A 20,812-nucleotide genomic window follows, 5' to 3' on the forward strand; every position below is an offset into this window, starting at 1 on the left:
CTGTTTTCCCTGCTTCCATCCCTACCACCAACTCTGTTTCGCCAAAGAAAATGTCTTGGCCTGAAATATTTTGTGTTTTATAATGTAACAAAACAATGATAGAAATATTTGATTATGTATTCTGTGCCAAAGTTATTATGCCAAATGTTTATGGTAGGCAAAATAATGGCCCCCAGAGATGACCTGGATAATAATATGTTATTATCCTGGAACCTGTAAGTATGTTAGCTTTACAGGACAGAAGGGATTTTGAAGATGTGATTGAAGTTGAAGTCCTGGAGATGGGAGATTACCTTGTATAATCTGGGTAGGCCCAATCTAATCATATGAGTCCTGAAAAGTGGAGAACCAGAGAGATGGCAGTATGAGGAGGACTTGACCACTGTTACTGGCTTTGAAGGTGGCAAGGAAAGTGGGCAGCTAAGGAAAGTGGGCAGCCTCTAGAAGGAGAAAAGGCAGCATATTGATCCTTCCCTAGACCCTCTTAGACTCTCTAGGAAAGAACATAGCGTAGCCCTGCTGATGCCTTGGTTTTAGCTCAGTGAGACTCTTGACAACTATAAGATAATAAATTTGGAAGAAGAATCTAGTAGTCCTTTGATATACGCTGTTGCCAAGATTTAAGTAACTTACTTCAGTCTCTCAGTTAATAAGTGGCACAACCACTATTCAAAGCATGGCCGATTGGAGAGTTTTCATGTTTAAAACTCATTCCCTAGGGAATTTCACATGACCATCCATTTACCACTGATTCCAATTCAAGATGTTCTAAACCCATAGCACACATTCATGCCTGTATACCAGATTGGATATTAACATATTGTCACTGTGTATGTTTATATTTTGCATATGAAGTTTTGTTCTGTTGTGTGTCCTCACAATGAACTGAGGACGTGTGAAAACATTTCTTCTACCAGGCTGGGCAAATTCTAGGGCATTGAATGCTGCCCGAGATCTCAAAAACTACTTGACAATACCAGAATTATTTTTCCTCTAGACACAAATGTTACTTTTCTCTCAAAACAGTAGAGTTACTACAGTAGCATTATGTGCCTTCTGTGACGGAGCTTGGTGTGTACACAGGGATCTGGTGATACACTGATCCACACATGGGTGCACAGACTTTCAATATATGGCCCTTCTCACTGCTCTTCTCTCACACTAGCCTAGGAGAAGAGCAGCTGGTATATCAATCCAACCTTCTGAAAAACCTGAGCAAAATATCCCTCAATAAAATTAGTTGCAACAGGCATATGCAGTTCTCAAAATATCAATATCAATAACATTGAATCTGGGAAACATACCACAGTCTGTGATGTCATTCAACTCCATGTTAATATGTGCCAGATCTGTTAATCCAAACAGAAAGAATAGAACTAAAAACAAACAAAAACAATTGTAGCATAGGGAGTGGCAATAAATATTACTTATTGAGTATCAACATTTTATTACAGTAAACAGTAAAAACTCTTTCCTAACAAATCAGCAAAGCTTTTTAAACATACTTCACAGTGTTGTGTCCCAGTCTCTGTTATAGGGAATAGTGCTAAGCACTATTTTGGTTTCCCTGCTGGCTCAGTGGTAAAGAACCCGCCTGCTAATGCAAAAGACACAGGTTCAATCTCTGGGTCAGAAAGATCCCTGGAGAAGAAAATGGCAACCTGGGAAGTATTCTTGCCTGGGAAATCTCATGGACAGAAGAGCCGGACAGGCCAGGGTCCATGGGATCACAAAAAGTCAGAAACAACTTAGCAACTACACAGCAATGACAACAATAAGCACTATTTTACAATATTTTTATAAACTTCATGAATGGAATAAGAAATGGCAACTCACTCCAGTATTCCTGCCTGGGAAATTCCATGGACAGAGGAGCCTGGCAGGATACAGTCCAGGGGGTCACAAAGAGTTGGACATGACTGAGCACACACACATAAACTTTATGGAAGTGAATCTTCCAATATATCAATGCTTTAAAATGCCCATAATATTTCATTTCTAGAAATTCATTTAAAGGAAAAATATTAGAGATGCCAGCCACATTTCATGTAGGGGAACATTTATTGCAGCATTATTCACAGAAGTGAATGTAGACAATTCTCAATGGTGTAGAAATAAAACATTTATATTGAGTCATAGGGTGTTATAGAACCTTTAAAATTCATGTATATAGCAGCTGATGTGGATGGTCATCCTGAATCAGGAAATGGGAAAGCAGGAATCAGGGCTGAGGGTTTTATAGGGCAGTGTTATTGGAGAAGGAAATGGCAACCCACTCCAGTATTCTTGCCTGGAGAATCCCAGGGACGGAGGAGCCTGGTGGGCTGCCGTCTATGTGGTCGCACAGAGTTGGACACGACTGAAGCGACTTAGCAGCAGCAGCAAACAGTATAGGTTCTGACAGACACAAAGTCTGAGACAGAAGCAAGAGGCCAGAGGCAAATCAGGCAATCTAATGTGTCAAAATTGTAGAAATAAACTTAAAAGTAATCAAAAAGTAGTAACTGCAGCAAAACCTGGTTGCTGCATCAATGAATGTTGTGTTTGGGTCATTATTCACGAAAACTATTAAGGTCCTACAATGTGTACCGGCCCTGTGTGATCTGGTGAAAGTCTAATTTCTCCTCTTCTCTTTGATTCAGTCTTGTCAAATTAACAGCAGTTTCTCCTTCCTTGCTGACTTGGCCAACATTAACCATTTGATTTTAGTGGACAAAGAAACGTGTTATTGTTGTTTGGTCGCAAAGTAATGTCCAACTCTTTTGTGACCCCATGGACGATAGTCTGTCAGGCTCCTCTATCCATGGGATTTCCCAGGCAAGAATACTGGAGCAAGTTTCCATTTCCTTCTCCAAGGGATTTTCCCAACCCAGGCATTGAACCCCGTGTCTCCTGCACTGCAGGCAGATTCTTTACTGCTGAGCCATGAGGGATGCCCATGAAGAAACATAGCTCTTCCTATTTTCTCTGTATTAACTTCTTCCAGCTATTCTTATTCTTCCTATTTATTTCATTCCTCTCTGCTTCCAGCATGTCTAATGTGCTTCCATCAAAATTCTTTATTCATTCATCTTTTCAAAAACATTGTATGCACAATATATGCTATTGAAAAAGATCTGAGGGTGTAACATTGCCCAAATGCACAGACTCTAGTGGAGGATATAATTACATGGGGAATTATAATGTCATATGATAATTACACAAAAAGGGGAATTAATAGAGATCTACAGTGAGATGGGATGGGTTCTGGGACCTGCAACCCTTTGCTTCAGTGTTTGCAATTGGACAAATATCTCCTGTAGCAACAAAATGCAAATAAACAATAAGGGGTTAAAAATAACTGCATGCGTGTACAGTTGTGGCAAATTATGAACAAGATGCAAAAAGACCAAAAACTTCAGCTGCCACTTCTGAAGTGTCAAGAGCAAAAGCAGGGCACTGTGCATGATCCCTGCACACAGCTCCACCAAGAGGTGGGCAGAGCACCCATGCCAGCCTTCTGGCCTGACCCCTGGACTTTCCTCTAGCCTCATCCCATTTAAGGGGCCAGATCATTCCTCCTTAGGGAGTGAGCAATGAAACGTGTTACTTGTTTTCTGTCCCTTGTTCTGCAGTGTAAGTCCCAATAAACCCTTCCCTGAATTTCTCATCTGGCCTCTTATCAGTTTCTATTGATTAAACAGTGCGAGAATTCTGACTAGTAACAATAGTATTGGCATCCCTGGAAGCTTGTTAGAAAGGCAGAATAAAGTGTGGAGAAAAGGGAACTCTTTTGCACTGTGGGTGGGGATGTAAATTGATATAGTCACTAAGGAGAACAGTATGGGACTTACTTAAAAACCTAAAAATAGAACAACCATGTGACCCAGAAATCCCACTACTGGGCATATGTCCAGAGAAAACTATAATTCAAAAAGACACAGGCACCCCTGTGTTCACTGCAGCTCCATTTATGAAAGTCAGGATTTGGAAACAACCTAAATGTCCATCAAAAGGAGAATGGTTAAAGAAGATATGGCACATACATACAATGGAATATTACTCAGCCATAAGAAGGAATGAAATTGGGTCCTTTGTAGAAATATGGATGGACCTAGAGACTGTCACACAGAGTGAAGTAAGTCAGAGAGAGAAAAACAAATATTCTATATTAACTCATATATGTGGAATCTGAAAAAAATCGGTGTAGGTGATCTTATTGACGAAACAGGAATAGAGAAACAGAGGTAGAGAGCAAACATCTGGACACCAAAGAGGAAAGGAGGGGATGGGATGAATTGGAAGATTAGGATTGATACTATATATTAAATAGATAATTAATGAGAACCCACTGTATAGCACGGGGAACTCTACACAATGCTCTATCATGACTTAATGAAGGAAATTTTTAAAAAGATGGGATATATGTATATGCATGATGGATTCACTTTGCTGTGCTGTAGAAACTAACACAGAGTTTTGCCAAGAGAACACACTGGTCATAGCAAACACCCTCTTCCAACAGCACAAGAGAATACTCTACACATGGACATCACCAGATGGCCAATACCAAAATCAGATTGATTATATTCTATGCAGCCAAAGATGGAGAAGCTCTATACAGTCAGCAAAAACAAGACCGGGAGCTGATTGTGGCTCAGATCATGAACTCCTTCTTGCCAAATTCAGACTTAAATTGAAGAAAGTAGGGAAAACCACTAGATCATTTAGGTATGACCTAAATCAAATCCCTTACAGTTATACAGTGGAAGTGACAAACAGATTCAAGGGATTAGATCTGACGGACAGAGTGCCTGCAGGATGGAGGTTTGTGACATTTTATAGGAGGCAGTGATCAAGACCATCCCCAAGAAGAAGAAATGCAAAAAGGCAAAATGGTAGTCTGAGGAGGCCTTATAAATAGCTGAGAAAAGAAGAGAAGCAAAAAGCAAAAGAGAAAAGGAAAGATACACCCATTTGAATGCAGAGTTCCAAAGAACAGCAAGGAGAGATAAGAAAGCCTTCCTCAGTGACCAATGGAAAAAAATAGAGGAAAACAATAGAATGGGAAAGACTAGAGATCTCTTTAAGAAAATTAGAGATACCAAGGAAACATTTCATGCAAAGATGGGCACAATAAAGGACAGAAATGGTAAGGACCTAACAGAAGTAGAAGATATTACAAAGAGGTTTCAAGAATACACAGAAGAGCTGTACAAAAAAGATTTTCATGGTCCAGATAACCACGATGATGTGATCACTCACCTAGAGCCAGACAAAGCTGGAATCAAGATCGCCAGGAGAAATATCAATAACCTCAGATATGCAGATGACACCACCCTTATGGCAGAAAGTGAAGAACTAAAGAGCCTCTTGATGAAAATGAAAGAAGAGAGTGAAAAAGTTGGCTTAAAACTCAACATTCAGAAAATGAAGATCGTGGCATCCAGTGCCATCACCTCATTGCAAATAGATGGGGAAACAATGGAAACAGTGAGAGACTTTATTTTCTTGGGCTCCAAAATCACTGCAGATTGTGACTGCAGCCATGAAATTAAAAGACACTTGCTCCTTGGAAGAAAAGCTATGACCAACCTAGACAGTATATTATAAAGCAGAGACATTACTTTGTCAACAAAGGTCCATCTAGTCAAGCTATGGTTTTTCCAGTAGTCATGTATGGAATGAGAGTTGGACCATAAAGAAAGCTGAGCACTAAAGAATTGATGCTTTTGAACTGTGATGTTGGAGAAGACTCTTGAGAATCCCTTGGACTGCAAGGAGATCCAACCAGTCCCTCCTAAAGGAAATCAGTCCTGAATATTCATTGAAAGGACTGATGCTGAAGCTGAAACTCCAATACTTTGGCCACCTCATGCAAAGACCTGAATCATTGCAAAAGACCCGACTCATTGGAAAAGACCCTGATGCTGGGAAAGATTGAAGGTGGGAAGAGAAAGGGACGACAGAGGATCAGATGGTTGGATGGCATCACCGCCTTGATGGACATGAGTTTGAGTAAGCTCTGGGAGTTGGTGATAGACAGGCAAGCCTAGCGTCCTGCAGTCCATGGGGTTGCAAAGAGTCGGACATGACTGAGCGACTGAAATGAACTGAGAAATTAACACAACATTGTAAAGCAACTATACTTCAATAAAAAAAAAATCTAAAAATAGAAGAAATGCGAAATATCAGATGTACTGAATAAAATATATGCCTTTTTGTAAGATGCCTAAGAAACTCATTGGCATTCACATTTGAGAAGCACTGATGTAGATCATATAGGTATTGGAACAACCTAGCCCCATACAATCAAGGGGGGCTAACAAAATATAATTGCTAAAATGAGATTTTAGGAAATGAGGATTTTCCCATGGGGAGTTAGGCATGAAGGCAGGAGATTAGAGGGTAGAAGGAGATCATAGAAGGTTAAAGAAATGCTGCAGACACAGGCCACAGCTGTGGTGTGTTTTATCCTATCGGCAGATTGAGCACAATATTAGGAAATCGTGAAGCAGGAGAACTAAAATACAAATTGCAAACAAAACAAAATCAAAACAAAATTTTTAAAAGACTCACAATACTCCACTGTCATTAATTTATCCTTAAGTCTGAAATCAGAACATCTAGGAGAAAGAAGCTATTTTAATACAAACATAAATTTTATGTCAATACAAAATAAAATCTCTTTTATGCTAGCATTTGAGAAAGAATTTTGGAATAAATAAACACTTTAATATTACCTTGGAGAACAGAATGAGACAAGGCTCAGAGGAGGGAAAAAAAGCATGTCATTTTTAGGAACTTGAAGATGTGTTCAGGAGGGCTGAAGCAGAAAGAGTAGAAAGACAGCATTTCAGGATACAGCTCTAGCTGGGTAGGTGTGTGCAGAGAAAGTATTTGAACTGGTCAAATCCTGGGACAGGTCAATTAGACAAGACACTCTCTGAAGAAACACTGATCATCTTCCCCTCTGTCTGTGTACCCATTGCTTATTATTCCTGGGCTGATGAATAATTTAAAGCCCTTGGCCTTGTGCTGAGAAAGCCTGAGGTTCTGCTGTGTAGCCTCTCTTGCAGCCCTGCTCACGGACTAGCACCATTCTAGTTGGAATCCTTAGCATAGCCGGCAGGATTTTCATATTTCTATCCCTATAGCAGCCTGGGCATCTCTGTTTGCTTTTATATCTTGAAAACTTATTTGAATTGTGCATTTTTTCCCACTGAGTTTCACATATTTCCTAGCAAACTTATCCAGGTCTTCAAAAAAAGTCTCCCACATCTGCTGAAGTGCTTTCTGGGGGAAGACAATGCTTCTATTAATTCAGAAGATATCCAAAAATGGCAGCATATCTTATTAGGTTCTTGATGAACTCCTGGAAACAAACATGTCTTTTCAGACTTTCCTGGGTGTCTCACTAAACCCAGGGCTGGCAAGGAGCAAGTGGGGATGCTGGAAAAAGACGCAAGGAACTGTAGGTTTATTCTCTGCTGGTTGGAAGGCAACAGCAGCAGCCATGCTGTACTCTCCTATGGTTGACCCAGTGGACACAGCTATGCAACTCAACTACAAGAGCTTTTCAGGTTGTGCTGATATAGGTCATTGCATATGTGCAGTGCTATAAATGACCTCAGTTGTTACATAACCATGTATTTACTAAAGGTGGAGGGAGAGTGAGAGGCCATGGAGCAAGAGAGACTGACCACTGCAATCTCGACAAATTGCTTTTTCCTTACACTGGGGATCTATAATCTTGCAACAGAAGGGGGAAAAAAATTAAATAGGATAAGTAAGGTCTCTGCTCTGCAATAATTCTAATGGCATAGTTACCTCATCCTCTTCTTCCATATAGCAGACCTTTGTAGTCTTCTCCGCCAAGAAGCAAGATTAATTATTGGACTTGACACTCACCAACCTTCTCAGTTTACCACAAATTGTCAAAGACTGTATCAAGCGGACAAAGACTGAAGGCTGCTTATGTGTCTCCACAGTTTTGATGGAGACTGTCTGTTAAACATGGTTAATATCTCCATCACGGGGATGAATACACTAGTGTCAGTTTCAGGCCAGTCATCAGAATAGCCTATTGCTTCTGTAAGCTGGCAAGGGACACACCAGGGACACAAAGCTTTATCATCTTTAGCTGTTCCCTTCAAAAAAAGAACAGGCTTTACTCTTTAGAGAAGTTTTAGGTTCACAGCAAATTGAGGGGGAGGTGCAGAGATTTCCCATCTATTTCTTGCTGCTACACATGTGTATGCTGTCCATCGATTAACAACAGTGACCCCTGCCCCACACAGCAGAGTGTTTCATTGTTTGCAACTGATAAACCTACATTAATGAATACATCATTATCACCCAAAGTCTGTAGTTTACATTAGGGTTTACGCTTGGTGCTGTGTAGTCTGTGGTTATGGACAAATTATAATGACATGTATCCAATATTATAGTATCATACAGAGTATTATCACTGTCCTAAAAGCCCTCAATGTTCCACGTATGAATTCCCCCCTCCCCCCAAATTCTGTTTATCACTGATCTTTTTATTATCTCCAATAGTTTGCCTTTTCCAGAAAGTCATATATAGTCATTATGATGGACTCTAATAGGTTTCCTTCATGTTTTTTCATGACTTAGCAGCTAATTCCTTTTTAGCATTACAAATAATTCATTTTTTGAATATATCAGTTTATCCAGTCACCTACTGATGGGCATCTTGGTTGTTTCCAAATTTTGGCAATTATGAATAAAATTTCTGTAAACATCCATGTGTGATCTTTGGTTTACAGACAAAAGATTTTGACTCTTTTGGGTATATAGTAAGGAGTATAGCTGCTTGGTTTTATGATATGAGTACGTTTAATTTTGTAAGAAACCACCAAACTGTCTTCTAAAGGGGAAATACCATTTTGCATTTCCATCAGTAATGAATGGGAGTTATTGTTGCTCCAAGTCTTCAACAGAATTTGATATCAGTTTTGGAAGTTTTGCATTTTAACAGGTATGCAGTGGTATTTTATTACTATCTTAATTTCATATCCCTGATGACTTATGATGTGGAGTATATAGTGGTATTTTATTACTAACTTAATTTCATTTCCCTGATGACATGATATGGAGTATGTTTTCATATGCTCGTTAGCTGAGTTGCTGTCTTGTAAGTTGTACAGAGGTAAAATTGCTTTTCAATGAGAACTACGATCATAATCCATCTTCAGGATTATGTTTTGGGGAAAAAAAAGAGAAGTTAGTCTGAAAACAAACTGCTCTCCACAGTCAGTTGTTTGGGGCGTAAAGGGTTAGCAGGACATAGCTGTGTGGAGTTCTCTCCTAGGAATTGTTTTTCTGCTGAGTAAACAACTCTCACTCGGCAGATCCTGGGCTCCTTATAAAGTCTTTCTTTCTCAAGTCTGAGAGTTCAATCATTCCAGAAAAGTCCCTATGAGTTCTGAAAAAAGACAGCTTCTTTGGAGATGGATTAAGGGGGTAGGGTTGATGAGGAAGTATTTCCCAAGCCTTAGGACAGAGACCTTTCTGCTTGTAAGTTTGTGAGATGGAGATAATTCTCTTTGAAAGACTCTCTACTAATGCTTAGGCTGACTTTCAAAGGATCAAATCTCCCTTTCCAGACCCAGAAAGTCTTTGCTTGAGGTCAGTGTTTCAGTGCAGCAAAGTCTTTTCTGAATACATCAGGGACTGTATAAATCTTCATATAGTTTATAAAGCCAGCTGTTCACAGGAAACTGGTGAACTCAGTAGTACATATTAAAGAGATTTGTATATTATATAGATATAGATATACATCCATTTGTTGTTGTGTAGTCACTAAGTCTAACTCTTTTTGTGACCCCATAGACTGTAGCACACCAGGCTTCTCTGTTCATGGGATTACCCAAGAAAAAAACTGGAGTGGGTTGCCATTTCTTTCTCCAGGGGATCTTCCCAATCCAGGGACTGAATTGACATCTCCTGCATTGTAGGTAGGTTCTTTACCACTGAGCCACCAGGAAAGCCCCCCATAAATATCAATATATTGTATAAATTGAAAACAATTGCTTTATTGTTCAAAATAGTTACGAAAATATCTACTGCAGTCATTAGCATGTATTCATTCATTCCACATTTTTAAGATGTTTTAAAAATAGTGAAGAGCATGAGTGATTCATTCATTCCCACATTTTGAAGATGTTTTGTTTTGTAATCTTCGCCTATTTAAGATGTTTTAAAAATAGTGAAGAGCACAGAGTGAATTCATAGAGAACAGAGTTCAATTCTTAGATTTTCCACATGGATAAAGGTGAGAAAGTAACATGACTTTGCTGAACATTTGTTTTGTAATCTTCGCCTATTTAAGATGTTTTAAAAATAGTGAAGAGCACAGAGTGAATTCATAGAGAACAGAGTTCAATTCTTAGATTTTCCACATGGATAAAGGTGAGAAAGTAACATGACTTTGCTGAACATTTGTTTTGTAATCTTCACCTAAATGTTCTCATCTGTGAAAAAGCTAGTAATACGCGATGCATGTTGTGACAGTAATAGATGTGAAGCTTTGTAATGGGGCAATATATTTACAGGTTCTTGGTGGTCTGCTTACAGGATGTTTAAGTCAAAGTCCTTAAAGAATTCCCCATGGGGGGAGAAGAGAGACATTTAAATGTATCTTTCCAAGAATAGTTATTTGCTGGTTGCTCGTTAGTTTTGGTACAAGAACAGGCAAGAGTAGTTTAAGAATCAGAATTTTAGAAAGGGAAAGATATTCCTGCTCATGCATTTGAGTTAACAGTTCTCTGAATTAGAGTAGACCTTACTATGTTTCCCTTTGATTTTATCAGTTGAGAAAAGATACCATAAGAAGCTTACAGAAGAGTGGAAAGAACGATTTAGAAAAAGAGATAAAATGATGTAAACTGTTTGGCCTGTAGGAGGTGTTGAAATATTATCACTACTGTTAAGGAGAAGACTAACTTGGATATTTGGCTAATCCACTGAAGTCTCATAATTTATTTACTATAGTAAAAAGAGCATTAGCCCAAGAGCCTGCTTCTGCTATGGAACCAAACGTAGGTCCGCTTGCCTTTGTGCAGTAAAGCTCATCTACTGATCGTGGTGAAGAAAAGTGCAGCATTTAGTGCAGAGCAACAAGCAAGGAGTTCAAGACAGCTCGTGCTCAAAACACTCAAATTCATGGATCACCTGGGGTTCAGAAAAGCGTTTTTAAAGGCAAGGTGAGGGAGAGGTGTCCCAGGGCCAGTAAACAGCTTGTGCACAATTCTCTGATTGGATGATGATGAGGAAACAAGGTATTGTCACAGGTTGTTAACGTTATCAGTCTTAGGTTCCAGTAAGTCTGGGGCAACTTGCTCGTCGTCATCAAGTAGTTAATTTGTTCCACTTGGTGGGGTTTAGCATCTATACAAAAAAAAAAAAAGAAAGAAAGAAAGAAAGAAAAGAAAACCCTCAGGTAATGTGTTTTAGATGATATGAACCTAATGGCAGAAAGCAAAGAGGAACTAAAAAGCCTCTTGATGAAGGTGAAAGAATAGAGTGAAAAAGCTGGCTTAAAATTCAACATTCAAAAACTGAAATCATGGCATACGGTCCCATCACTTCATGGCATATAATGGTGAAAAAATGGAAACAGCGATACACTTTATTTTCTCAGGCTCCAAAATCACAGTGGACAGTGACTGTGGTCATGAAATTAAACAAACAAAATGCTTGCTCCTTGGAAGAAAAGCTATGACAAACCTAGACAGCATGTTAAAAATCAGAGACATCACTTCGCCAACAAAGGCCATATAGTCAAAGCTATGGTTTTTCCAGTACTCATGTATGGATGTGAGAGTTGGACCATAAAGTAGGCTGAGTGCAGAAGAATTGATGCTTTCGATTTATAGTGCTGAAAAAGATTGTCCATTGGACAGCAAGGAGATAAAACCAGTCAATCCTGAAGGATACTAACCCTGAATATTCATTAGAAGGACTGAAGCTGAAACTCCAATCTTTTGGCCACCTGATGGGAAGAGCCAACTTATTGGAAAAGACTCTGATGCTGGGAAAGATTGAGGCAGGAGGAGAAGGAGGTGACAGAGGATGAGATGGTTGTATGGCATCATCAACTCAACGGATATACATTTGAGCAAATTCCAGGAGACAGTGTGAAGGACTGGGAAGCCTTTGCATCCACGGGGTCACAAAGAGTTGGATATGACTGAGCGACTAAACAACAACAAAATGAGTTCAGAAAAATTTGTTTTTATCATCAGATCTAAATTTGAGCAAAGTTCAAGTATTAAAGATAAATGCCAGGTTAATAAGAAAATTGTTAGTTTATCTCCTATATTACTATATACCAGTATGTTTACATGAACTCTATTTCTCATTCGAAGGGATCTATATCAGGAACCACAAAATGCCTGATATTAAGTGTCTAAAAAGCCTCTTGATGAAAGTGAAAGTGGAGAGTGAAAAACTTGACTTAAAGCTCAACATTCAGAAAACGAAGATCATGGCATCTGGTCCCATCACTTCATGGGAAATAGATGGGGAAACGGTGGAAACAGTGTCAGACTTTATTTTTTCAGGCTCCAAAATCACTGCAGATGGTGACTGCAGCCATGAAATTAAAAGACGCTTACTCCTTGGAAGGAAAGTTATGACTAACCTAGATAGCATATTCAAAAGCAGAGACATTACTTTGCCAACAAAGGTTCGTCTAGTCAAGGCTATGGTTTTTCCTGTGGTCATGTATGGATGTGAGAGTTGGACTGTGAAGAAGGCTGAGCACTGAAGAACTGATGCCTTTGAACTGTGGTGTTGGAGAAGACTCTTGAGAGTCCCTTGGACTGCAAGGAGATCCAACCAGTCCATTCTGAAGGAGATAAGCCCTGGGATTTCTTTGGAAGGAATGATGTTAAAGCTGAAACTCCAGTAGTTTGGCCACCTCATGCGAAGAGTTGACTCACTGGAAAAGACTCTGATGCTGGGAGGGATTGGGGGCAGGAGGAGAAGGGGATGACAGAGGATGAGATGGCTGGATGGCATCACTGACTCGATGGACGTGAGTCTGGGTGAACTCCAGGAGTTGGTGATGGACAGGGAGGCCTGGTGTGCTGTGATTCATGGGGTCGCAGAGAGTCGGTCACGACTGAACTGAACTGAACTGAAGTGTTTAGGGTCTATCAGTATTGTCAGATGCAGTTCAATTCAATTATTCAATAGATACTCTTGCACACTATTTTTCCTAGGTCTGAGATCAAAGGTCTGAGAAAAACTGATGAAGTCCTTGCATTTTCCTGGGGTTCATTTACACCTTACTAGCCCTGCCTCTGCTGTCTCAATAGAAGGTGCTACTGTCTTTTCCTTAAATACTGCTATTCCCCAAGGCCTTTTTTTCAGGCCTCCTTCTGCTTAGATTTTATTTTTCTAAGATATTTTCACTATTCCTGTGACTTCAACCCAGGTGTCAGTTTAACTCTCAATCTGTATTGTCAGGGCAGGAATACTTTGTTTAGAATGCAGAGGTAAGTACATATTCTAATTCCTGCAAGGCAAAGTGAGGCCTTTCTTGCAGCTGAGATCCAAGGGCTAACTCAAAATCCATGAATTTTAATTTTTTATGCATTTCCTCTTATTTCAAAATTTCCAGTCATTTTTTTAGTAAGTCCTCCAAGGGCTGCCTATATTGAACATTTATATCGCTTCTTCTCAAATGCTCTGTTCATCACAAGTTCTATAACCAGTTATTCCCACTGAAGTTGAAGCCACTCCTTGTTCATTTAGACTGCAAAAAACTCATTAAGTTAACTTACACAGAGTTATTTGTTTTTCCCAAATCATGTATCAGCCATGTTGGAGTGCTAGGTCTGATTCTAATTCTGTTCCTTCCACATTGTCATTTTGTCAGTTATTTATTCATACATATTTGTTGAAGGAACACATTCATGAATGAGAGAGGATATACACATACTTTAAAAACCAAACATTCTTTCCACAGATAAAAATAGGGTATCAGAAAACTTAGGACACACTTAGAGCAACTTCTTTGATCCTAGAGATTTATTGATGTGAGTTGAGTATATGCTTATATCCTCAAACAGAGAAGATGGTTCAGAGTCATCATCCACCATCTGAATGGAGATGCATCCTGTCTTAATGAGGCTTTCTGAGGGTCCACAGCCCTACCTTCAAACCTCTCAATTCATTTTCTTTTTTTTTATTTTGAATATAAACATGAATTTTTTTTGGTATTTTTTTTTCACTTTACAATAATGTATTGGTTTTGCCATACATCAATATCTCTTTTGTAATAATGGAATATTAAGAATTACACTTAGATAGTTTTGCTCCAGTTATTATCTGCTTGCAATGACTTCATTTGTTCTTGTTAAGGTTAACTTAAGCCCTATTTCTTCAGGGAGAATTTTCATTAAACATTGTCAGGTTCACAGTTACTACTTGAATAAATGCTTTACCAACTATATACACTGTAGTCTATTTGTACAGATTGAATGACTTTTCTTAGTATTTCATTTTTATCATTACCTCTTGCATATTTTATTCTGTAAAACATTTAATAGTATCTTAACTATACTGTTTTCACTGGATATGCAAAAACTTTTAATGGACCTCTTAAGGTTTTTGTCTTGGAAAGTGAGAAGAGAAGAAGTAGGAAGAATTGCCTTTTGTGTTTTCTTAGATTCGTGTAAAAATGCTCTCTCTGCCCATGACCATAGAATCATAGATGTGGGAAATATCTTACCATTATCTAAACTAATCTCCTCTTATATCTGTGTACATAGATATATACTGAAGCCTGGAGGTAACAAGTGGGACTCTGGTAAAACTCAGCCGCTCTGGATTTAGTCCTCTCTTTCTTCCCTTAAGTCAACCAAGATTAACTCTAAACCTAATAAGAGTAAATAATAATGCACTTACACTTAAGAACAAGACACGGTTCATTAGTGATCCTAAATTGTATGATATGTGGAAAGCATGAAATCATTTTTCCTCCCTGTTTTTGTAGGACTTGCTCGTTTTTCCCAGTGAAATTTGCCTCCTTCACTCATCATGCCATCATTCAATCAGAGCATTTTCCACCCTACAGTCTTCTTTCTTACAGGCATCCCTGGTTTTGAAATCTACCATGCCTGGGTCTTCATCCTATTCTGTTGTCTCTATGTCATTGCTATCTCAGGGAATGGCATGATCTTGTTCGTCATCATCACTGAGTCAAGCCTTCATGAGCCCATGTACTATTTCCTCTCCATGTTATCCTTCATGGACCTAGGACTATGCCTTTCCACATTGGTCACCATGATGGGTATTTTCTGGTTCAATGTCCGAGAAATCAGCTTTGATGCCTGCATTGGACAAATGTTCTTCATCCATGGTTTTACATTAATGGAGTCCTCGGTACTCCTTGCAATGGCCTTTGATCGCTACATTGCCATCTGTAATCCACTGAGATATGCCACAATCTTAACCAATTCAAGGATCATCAAAGTGGGCTTTGCCATTGTTGTTAGGGTGACAACAGTTGTAGTGCCTTTACTCCTGCTCCTTAAGCGTCTGTCCTTCTGTGGAAGTCATGTTCTGCACCATTCATATTGCTTCCACCCTGATGTGATGAAGCTTTCATGCACAGACACCAGGATCAACAGTGCATTTGGTCTGGCCATTGTCATCTCTACCGCTGCCTTGGACTCTGTCTTGATCCTTCTCTCCTACGTCCCGATCATCAACTCCGTGCTCAGCATTGCCTCCCCAGAAGAGCGGAAAAAGGCCTTTGGAACATGTGTATCCCACATAAGTGCCGTTGCCATCTTCTACATCCCCATGATCAGCTTGTCACTGGTGCATAGATTTGGGAAGCACGCCCCGCCCCTTGTGCATACTCTCATTGCCAACGTTTATCTGCTCATCCCTCCTGTAATGAATCCCATAATCTATAGTGTGAAGACAAAGCAAATTCAGAAGGCCATGGTAAAAGTAGCTCTTTCTAAAATAATTTAGTGGCATTTCCAGTGTAATCTTTCATTAGGTTGTCTTCTCTGACTGATGTTTGATCATTCCCTAGTGTAAGCTACCACAATATATTAAAATATGTTTATACATGCTTTAATCTTCAGATGATCCAGTAACTTACTTTATGCACAGTTCTAAACTGCATTCTTTGAGAACAGGATGCATGTCTTGTGTATATGTAAGCCTCTCATAAGTACTGCACCTGGCATGGAATAGGATCATGCTTAAAATATGTCTGTAAAAGGACAAATTAAACCATGAGTGAGTGAAGTGAAGTCACTCAGCTGTGTCCAACTCTTTGTGAAGCCATGGACTATAGCCTGCCAGGCTCCTCCATCCATGGGATTTTCCAGGCAAGAGTACTAGAGTGGGTTACCATTTCCTTCTCCAGGGGATCTTCCTGACCCAGGGATTGAACCCAGGTCTCCCCCTCTGCAGGCAGACTCTTTACCATCCGAGCCACCAGGGAAGCCCCAAGTTAAACCACAAATTGGAGTAAAAATGGTCTCAGCACCTCTAGTGTATATCAAGGCAAGTCTGATAAAATTTTGATCAGTAGCAAAGTCTAATTTTCAGCAATTCTGAGTTATTGGATATGCTTATTATTCCCCAAAATAGAGGATCATGAATGAGCACAATAAACAAGAGGAAATGTGAATTAAAATGGTATTTTTCTAATTCTTTAAAGAGTTCTTTAGACCCTTTGGTAAATTTTTTAACATTTTAAGTATCTAATGTCCAGTGATTCATCTTCTGAATATATGTCTAGTGGGGGAAAGTGGGCAAGAATGTTATGATATGTTGTGAGAGTCAACATAGTATTATATGTTGTAATTTATACAATAATTTAGAAACTGAGCATCTACTTCAAAGTATCTGAAAAACAAAACATGAACTATCATGAAAAAAGATAGATAATGATATAGATAAACATATATATTAAGGAGAAAAGATTAAAATACTTATCACAGTTGCATGTATATTTCATTTGAATATACACAAGTGTACACATACATACACAGAGCACATTTGTTATAAAGGTATGGAAAGATATGTTCCAAATGTCAAAGTTAGTGATTTTTTCATAATTGAATATTGGTTTAGTTATACTTTTTCTTTACATTCCTGTACTTTAAAAATGTTCAATAATCAGGTTTTTCTTTCTGGCTTACTTCAGTCTGTATAATAGGCTCCAGTTTCGTCCACATCATTAGTACTGATTCAAATGTATTCTTTTTAATGGCTGAGTAATACTCCATTGTGTATATGTACCACAGCTTTCTTATCCGTTGTTGCTATTTTTTAACTACAGACAGCAAAATGATCAACTTCCATTTAACAGCTTTCTAAAACACACAATTTGTTTGTTCTTCACTTTCCACAGGCTCTTTGTTCCCAAGGGTCTTCATAGTCTGTCTTCATACTGCCTACTGGATACATTTAGAATATGACATCCACTTTCATTTCCATGGGATTCCCTGGTGGCTCAGAGGGTAAAGCATCTGCCCGCAATGTGGGAGACCCAGGTCTGATCCCTGGGTCAGGAAGATCCCCTGGAGAAGGAAATGGCAACCCAGTCCAGTACTCTTGCCTAGAAAATTCCATGGATGGATGAGCCTGGTGGGCTATAGTCCATGGGGTCACAAAGAACTGGACACGACTGAGCGACTTTACTTGTTGTTTCCATTTCCATTGCATCCTTCACTGCTCTCAGTGTGGCCCAGTATCGGGGCATTAAAAACACTTGAAATTCTTTTATTAAGTCGGTTTCCTCAGCTCCCCTCCTCCCCCACATAAGTACTTAGACACTCCTCTGATGGAGTACAAGAATTTGCATTTTAACAAGCTACCTATAGGATATCACATATATTGCAGTAACACTTTTATAAGAGGTTTTCACTTCTGAATAACACCATGATTAACCCTAACCCTTAGCTATAGTCTTTAACCATTTTTCTCTCTCTGAATGAAACATCCACCTGCTCTCTTTGATTTTTTAAGTTTTAAAATACATTTTCATTTTATTATTTTTTCCTGGTATTGCTGTTTTGTCCCTTCTTTCAGGTGGCATTAAAAAAATATTTTTGTTCCAGCTAGTTAGGCCTCTCTTCCCTGATTGATTTGAAACTGTTCATTTTTTTCTTCCAGTTTTACAGAGAAGTAACTGACACACAGCACTGTGTAAGGTTAATGTTTATATCTGAATAATTTAGCTTACATACACCACGAAATGATTACCCCAGTAAGTCTGGTGAACAATAACACCTCATAAGATAAAACGATAAAGAAATAAAAAAAAATATTTCCCTTGTGATGAGAACTCAGAATTATTCTCTTAACAACTTTGTAGATAACACTCAGAAGTATTATATATATATATATATATATATATATATATATATATATATGTCATGTCATACATTACATCCCTAGTACTTTTTATCATCTAACTGGAAGCTTATATTTTTGATTGCCTTCATCCAATTCCCATGTTTGGTGACCCAAAAATGCTTTCTTTTTCTATGAGAGTGTTTGTTTTTGAAGTAGAATTGACCTATAACATTATGTTAGTTCCTGCTACACAGCATAGCGATTTGATATTTCCATAAAACCACCATGATAAGTCTAGTTACTGTCTGTCACCATACAAAGATATATAATTATTGGCTATATTCCCCACTGATGCTGAAGCTCCACTACTTTGGCCATCTGATGTGAAGGGCCAACTCTGGAAAAGACCCTGATTCTGGGAAAGATTGAAGGCAGGAAGAGAAGGGGACAACAGAGGACGAGATGGTTGGATGGCATCACCGACTCAAATGAACATGAGTTTGAGCAAGCTCTGGGCAATGATTGAAGGACAGAGAAGCCTGGTGTGCTGCAGTTCATGCAGAGTCAGACACGACTGAACAACAGAAAAACAACATATTCCCCTCAGTGTATATTTCATACATGTGACTCATCTATCTTATATCTGAAATCTCCCTCACCAATTTCTTAATCTCCCTCTTCTATTTCTCTCCTCCCCTGACCCTCAAACCCCCTCCCTCTGGCAATTACCTATTTGTTCTCTGTATTTATGAATCAGTTTTGATTCATTATGTTTGTTCATTTTTAAATTTTTTAGATTTCACATGTAAATGAAATTATATTGTATTTTTATTTATCTGACTTATTTTGCTTAACGTAGTCTGTGTCCATTCAACTGTCTGACTGCTGCTGCAGCTGCTAAGTCGCTTCAGTCGTGTCCAACTCTGTGCGACCCCAGAGACAGCAGCCCACCAGGCTCCCCCTCCCTGGGATTCTCCAGGCAAGAACACTGGAGTGGATTGCCATTTCCTTCTCCAACGCATGAAAGTGAAAAGTGAAAGCGAAGTCGTTCAGTCGAGTCCGACTCTTTGCGACCCCATGGACTGCAGCCTACCAGGCTCCTCCATCCATGGGATTTTCCAGGCAAGAGTACTGGAGTGGGGTGCCATTGCCTTCTCCAACTGTCTGACTATACACCTCTAAACTGAAATAATATTTTAACCTGTTGTTTCTTATGCATGATACTCTGTGCACTTCACTGTACCAGATAATAAGAGGATTCATAGTTGGTGGTCTCTTTCTATAGGAAGAACATGTAGTAAAGGGAAAATCATTAACCCAGGAAACTCTTAGGCCTATATCCTGTTTCTAAATATATACTATTTAACAGAAGAGACCAAACGCATATTCAAGTATAAGCAATAAAAGTAGAAATATCATGATTCAGATTTCATGGATGCTCAGTGAAAGTATTGAAAATGGAGAATTTAAAGGTGGAGAACCATATTTTTCACTGTATTTTAAAATAAATGTGTTAAAGAAAGTTCCCATGAAATTAACATACACTATAGTAAGAAAGACGACTCAAGATGTGTGAATTATATATGATTTTGTGTAGTATAGTCATGTGTGTTGTTGTGTTAGTATCTCAGTTGTGTCTGACTCTGCAACCCTATGGAGTGTAGCCAGCCACGTTCCTCAGTCCATGGAATTATCCAGGCAAGAATACTGAAGTGGGTAGCCATTCCCTTCTCCAGGGGATCTTCCTGACCCAGGGATCGAACCCACATCTCTTGCATTGCAAGCAGATTCTTTACCATCTGAGCCACCAGGGAAGCCCATAGTCATATGTAAAGTAACACAATCCATTTTAAAATATACGATTTTTTTTTTCTTTTTAAAGTGACACAATTCACAGAAAATTTCCTTAGGATAGTCTTTCTTTTTTCTTATGGGAAATACTTTTCTGTTAGCTGTGTTTTTCTGTGAATTCAGTGTCATCAACTAGAGAGAGGTCTACACATTTTTATAGCTTTTGTATTTATTTATAGACTTTATGGAACAATGCTTTTTTGAGATTATCTGAGCAATGCTAAAAATAATCACCTGGTTAATCTGATGCAACATTTGGAAGAGTAAGTGACCAAGTATTCTGCTGAGACCTCATAAGCTAATTGAGGGTCTGTTTAAGAATGTTTCCTAAATTGAAATTTCTGTATAACTGAGAGATTGTGGCCTACAGGAAAAATATTATATTCTTATCATTCAGGTTGATACTGCACCAAGCAGGGAACTGTATATTATTGAGCCTCAAATAAGATGCCTGAAATCTTCAGTTACTTCATAAGGATGTGTAGAAATGTGTTTTTCTAGGAATGGAGAAAGATGTGATTGCATACCTAGCAATTTCTATTATGTTATTCAGATACAAATGCTTTAGAATGCCTGTAAGGTCTTCTGCAACAGGGATCCTGCCTCCCTGTTGAGGTTCACT

General features: G+C 38.8%; 1 protein-coding gene across 1 annotated transcript; it reads left to right on the plus strand.

The window, feature by feature from the left end:
- Window positions 1-15,051: 15,051 nt before the first annotated feature.
- Window positions 15,052-15,996, plus strand: LOC102265588 (olfactory receptor 51F2). Its single transcript, XM_005911344.2, has one exon. The coding sequence runs from the start codon at window positions 15,052-15,054 to the stop codon at window positions 15,994-15,996; it is 945 nt and encodes a 314-aa protein (XP_005911406.2).
- The last annotated feature ends 4,816 nt before the right edge of the window (window positions 15,997-20,812 follow it).

This window comes from Bos mutus, chromosome 15 (assembly GCF_027580195.1).
Source record: "Bos mutus isolate GX-2022 chromosome 15, NWIPB_WYAK_1.1, whole genome shotgun sequence".
Taxonomy (NCBI): domain Eukaryota; kingdom Metazoa; phylum Chordata; class Mammalia; order Artiodactyla; family Bovidae; genus Bos; species Bos mutus.